This window comes from Elephantulus edwardii, unplaced genomic scaffold (assembly GCF_000299155.1).
Source record: "Elephantulus edwardii isolate Elephantulus edwardi_28Jun2011 unplaced genomic scaffold, EleEdw1.0 scaffold00319, whole genome shotgun sequence".
NCBI classification, from domain to species: Eukaryota; Metazoa; Chordata; class Mammalia; order Macroscelidea; family Macroscelididae; genus Elephantulus; species Elephantulus edwardii.
Genome location: NW_006400069.1, coordinates 1,875,653 through 1,881,212, shown reverse-complemented (window position 1 = coordinate 1,881,212; position 5,560 = coordinate 1,875,653). Strand labels below are relative to the sequence as shown.

The following is a 5,560-nucleotide window of genomic DNA, read 5'->3' as shown; positions in this document are numbered from 1 at the left end:
AGTAAACCACACATCAATTAAATAATTTCTATACAAAACATTTAGTAACACCAATTGTATCCTCTGAGTTTTTAAATTGTTCTCATCTTCCTTTTCTGAGTTTTCCATAGAAGAAGGCATGTGGAAACAAACTCTCCTAAGTCTCTTCTGAGTTCTACCAAAGAAACTCTAAGCAGGTCAGGTCCATTCTGCACGTCCTCCGAGGACAGTGTTGTGACCACTGTATTTTCCTTGGGCCTCCCACCATAGGGAGCTCATCTTCCAAAACCCTATCAGGCAGTATTCTGCTGTGATTGGTTGGATTTTCATAGGATAAACTTTGAAAGCATATTTCGAGGTTTATTTTCTTATTGTATATCTCAGTCTGGAAGTTCTGCTGAAACCTGTCTAACATGGGTGATCTTGCTGGTATTTAAATACCTTCATCAGAATAACACAGCAAGATGGAGAAACATCATCCACATAGTACAAAAAAACTGACAGAAAAGTGTTATTGTTAGATGTGTTCAAGTTGAATACAGCCCATAGTGACCCTATAACAACAGGTCTGAACCCTATCCTATCCTGTGCCATTCTCATGATCTCTGACACCTCCTAATAACATGTCCAAAGTATATGAAACAGAGCTTTGCCATCTTTTCTTCTAAGGGACATTTTTATAGCATTTTCCTCAAGACATGTATGTTAGTTCTCTTGGTAGTCTATGGGCTATTCAGTACTCTTCCCCAACACCACAGTTCAATGGCATCAATTCTTCTTCTGTATCATTATTTATTGTCTAGCTCCCAGGAGCATAGTAAGTAAATTAAAAGACCATGACTTGAATCAGGTGCACCTTAGTTTCAAATTGATATTTTTGCTCTTCAGTAATTTGGTAGTAATTTTACAGCAGAATTGTCCAATGCAATGTCTCCTGGGATCTCCTGACTACCAAGGGTACTGACTATCGATCCAAGTAAGGTGAAATCATTGACAGTTTTCTATATTTTCTCCATCTATCATGGCATTACCTATTGATCCAGTGCTGAGGATTTTTGTTTTCTTGATGTTGAGATGAAATTCATACTGAAGGCTGTATTCTTTGATCTTCTGCAGCAAGCATTTCAAGTCTTTCTCACTTGCAGTAAGCAAGACTGTGTCATCTGCATAACCCAGGCTGTTAAACGGTCTTCCTCTTATCCTGATGTTACATTCTTCTTCATAGAGTCTAGCTTCTTGAATGATTTGGTCAGCATATAGATTGAACAGGTATGGAGAAAGGATACAACCCTGACAGGATACAACTCTTCCTGATTTTAAACCATGCAGTGTTCCCTTGCTCTGTTCAACCAGTAGCTTCTTAGTTTATGACTGAAAATAGTGGCATTAAAATCTTGATTACCCATTGTGATAGGGGAGCTGGATTAACTACTCTTGTAATGGCTAGAAACTTCTTTGGCCCAAATCACCCTATCCATTAGCACAAGACTTCTTTGCACATATCAAAACAGGCCAGGCAGAGTCCTGAAGCCAGCCTGATGACCAGGGGTCCTCTCTGAGCAGTGATACCATAACAGGGTATTGCTTCAAGGTGGTAAATAACATTTCCCCTCTCACTGTCCTTGATACAAGATAGAATAATACCCAGACTGGACTAGGCCCCACCATCACTCCTCATCCCAGGATCCTTGCTGCTCAGTTCCACAAACCTTTTTAATGCCATACTCGAAGGCTTGCTTGGCCAGCCGACCGGGCCCATCCACTGTCTTTCCATCATCATCTGGTCCCCAGCTTGCACTGTAGATGTCGATGTAGTTGGGTCGGATGCCAAGTGACTTGGCCTCAACAACATCAGTCACATCACCATCCAGCATCCGGATTCCTGGAAGCACAGAGGGGGTTGACATGAAGCAGGGCTGTGTGTGACAAGTGCTAAGAGACTGGCAGGTGATACAACACTGTGAACATGCTTAAAGGGGTAGAGAGGGAGCTTTCCCATAACTATTTTGGACATCTTCCTTTCATTCTGTACTGGATGATAGAAAAGAATTAAGTGCCCCATGAGCACAAATACTGCCAAGGGAAAAAAGTGCTTAAAATACGGAGTTTAAATATTTCCCTTGATGCTGTGCTGGTATTTTAAAAAAGAGAACTTCTATGGCAGAACTCCGAAATCCTTTCCATTTTCCCAGCTGTTTATAGTTATTCAATCTGCATCTTAGGCGAATGAAATGAAGAAAATGTCATCAGAGCTGAAGGAAGACTCTTTGATAGCCTACAATATGCAGGTGACACAATTTTGCTTGCTGAAAATGAAGAGGACTAAGAACATTTGCAGATGAAGATTAAAGACATCAGAATGTATTACACTTCAACATCAAGAAAACAAAAATCCTCATAACCTGACCAATAAATAAGATGCTGGTAAAAAGAGAAAAGACTGAAGCTTTCAAGGGTTTAATTTTACTTGAAAGTCACCTCTAACAATCAACAATGTCACTTGGAGAACTAAGGGGATTCTGACCCAAGCTGGGATATTTTCATTCACTTCATATGGATGTGAAAGCTGGATAATGAATAAGGAATACCAAAGAATTCTTGATGGACTCAAATTATGGTGTTGGCAAAGCACAGTGAATACAACATGGCTGCCAGAGAACACACCTGTCTTGGAAGAGACTTATCCTTATACTCATCTTTCTCTTTAGCATTTGTCTCCCTTATACACTCTTCATCAATCAAGAAGGCTCATCAGCCACCCCTCCTAAAAATGTTCATCCAGAGAAAAGGTCTTAACTGCATTATGCAGGCTTTCCATTCAGAGATCCTGAGGAAGCTCTTCACACACTGATCCTAAATCTGTCTATGAGAAGGCTACACCTTTCTTAAAAAAGAACATTAAATATTAGAGTTACTCAAGTTTTAATGGCCTTAACCACAAAGATACAAATAGACTGAAAGTAGAAGGATGGAAAAATTATGCTATATGTACAGTAATCAAATGATTTCAGATGTGGTAATTCTAATTCCATACAAAATAGATTTGAAGAGGAAATCTATTTTAAGAGACAAAGAAACACTCTACATATGATGTTAAAATGGCAGTTCTACAGTGCTCTGACGGCATATGACAAAGTTATTTATGCACCTAAACCCATCACCTCAAAAAAGCAAACAATGGCAGAATGACAGTGAGAAATACACAGGTCTATAATAACAGTAGGAGATTTTAACATGCCACTTCTAATAATTAACAGAATAAACAGAAAGAAGGTCAATAAAGAAATGTAGTTAGGCTTATTCAACCAGTTGACTGTGACTCAGAGTAACCCTATGAACAGAGCTAAATTGTGCTCTGTCCTGCACCATTCTCACCATCAATAAGCTGATCATATGCTTGAGCCAGTATGTTTATCAATGTACTTGAGCCCATTGCTACAATTATTGTACCAATACATCTGGTACAGAGTCTTCTTCTCTTTCACTGACCCTTCACCTTTCATGGCATGATATCTTTATTCCAAGGTCTGATTCTCTTGACAACATGCTCGAAGTATTTGAGATGAAGTTTCACCATCCTTTCTTCTAAGGAGCACCTTGGTTGCTCCAAAACATATTTGTTTGTTCTTTTGGAAGGCCATGGGATTCAGTATTTTACGACATCATAATTCAAAGGCATCGATTCATCTTCTGCCATCCTTATTCATTGTCAAACTTCCAAATGCAGAGTACGTAATCAAAAAGACCAATGCTTGGATCAGGTTTACCTTAGTCTTTAAACTGACATCATTGCTCTTAGTACTTTGGAGATTTTATTGATAGCAAATTTTCCCATTGCAATACATATTTTTATTTCTTGACTGTGGGTACCATGGGTGTTGATTGAGAATCCAAGTAAAATGAAAGAGTTGATAACTTCAATCTTTACACTAGCTGTCTTGCCTACGTCATGTCATTGCCTACTGGTCTAGTGTTAAGGATTTTTGTTTTCTTGATGTTAAGATATAATCTATACTAAAAGTTGTAGTCTTTGATCTTTTGCAGCAAATGTTTCAAGTTCTTTTCATTTTCAGCAAGCAAAGTTGTGTCATTGGCATAACAGAGGCTGTTGATGAATCTTCTTCCAATCCTGATGACATATTCTTCTTTATATAGTCCATCTTCTTGAATTATTTGCTCAGAATACAGATTGAATAGGTGTGGAGAAAGGATAAAACCTTGACACATACCTTTGCTGAAGTTTTCCTTCATTAACAGTCTAAGAAAATAATAGCACAATTAAGTGTTCTGCAATTTCCATTTTTATCAATGTTAGCCATAACTTGTGATGCACAATGTCAAATGCCTTTGCAAAGTCAATAAAGCAAGCATCTTCCTGGTACTCTCACACTTTTAGTCAAGATTCACCTGACCTCAGCAGTGATATCCCTCATGCGATAATATCTTCTGAATTCAACGTAAATTACTGGCAGTTTCCTATTGATTCTAGACTTTTTTTTAATCAATTGGATGGCACATAACAAGAAGAAGTAAGATTTCACTTGCATGTGACATTAATTATATTGTTGGGTAGTTTCCACAATATGTTTGATCATCTTTTCTTGGAATGGGAACAAATATGGATATCTTCTAGTCACTTGGCCAAGTAGCTGTCCTCCAATTTTCTTGCCATGGACTGGTGGTGAGCACACGCAAGGCTGCATCTGTTAGTTGAAACAAGTCATTTGGTATCACATCCATTCTGGGGGCCTTTTATTTTTTTGCCAATGCCTTGAGTACAGCTAGGACTTCTTCCCTCAAAACCACTGGCTCTTGTTCATATGCTACTTCTTGAAATTTTTCATTGTCACAAATTCTTTTCTAGTAACTCTGAGTATTCCCTCCATTTTCTTCTTTTTAAATAGTTTTTTTTATTAATTTCAATGACCATTTACAAAGATTTTGGATTTCCATTCATTCATTGTTGCACTTTTCTCCCTGCCCACCCCACCCACACCCCCAGTTCTCTCTTCTCCTTGAAAAGCAAAAGAAAAACTCCATCATTGGTATACAATCCCCCCTCACCTCCCCACCCACATCCCAAGTATACTCCATTTTGCAACCCTCATTCCAAACTGTTATGATAATCATAATGCCCTAAATATATTACTTTTAAACTGTTCTTTCCCTCATTGGCTTCAATGAAGTATACATAATTTATCCAGTGTTTCTCAGTTTTACCCCCACCCTGATGTCAGTCTCATTTTACAACAGTGGCACCACACAGTATTTGTCCTTTTGTGACTGAGATGTTTCACTCAGCATAATGTCCTCCAGGGTCATCCATTTTGAATAATATTGCATGAGTTCCTTGTTTTTCAATGCTGCGTAGTATTCCATTGTGTGAATATACCAGAGCTTCCCTATCCATTTGTTTGTTGATGGGCACTTAGGTTGTTTCCAACTCCTTGCTATTGTGAACAAAGCCATGATAAACATGGGTGTGCATATATCTGCTTGGATGTCGGTTATGGTCTCTTTAGGGTATATTCCCAGTAGTGGAAATGCTGGGTCAAATGGTATCTCTATTTGCAACTTTTTG

General features: G+C 38.4%; 1 protein-coding gene across 2 annotated transcripts in view; it reads right to left on the bottom strand.

The window, feature by feature from the left end:
• The window catches only part of PCSK6 (proprotein convertase subtilisin/kexin type 6), a 219,952-nt gene that overhangs the window by 177,046 nt on the left and 37,346 nt on the right, over positions 1-5,560 (bottom strand). For both annotated transcript variants that reach the window (XM_006901327.1, XM_006901328.1), the window contains exon 5: positions 1,689-1,861. In XM_006901327.1, the coding sequence (XP_006901389.1) occupies positions 1,689-1,861 (173 nt within the window). The remainder of the gene's footprint in view (positions 1-1,688; positions 1,862-5,560) is intronic.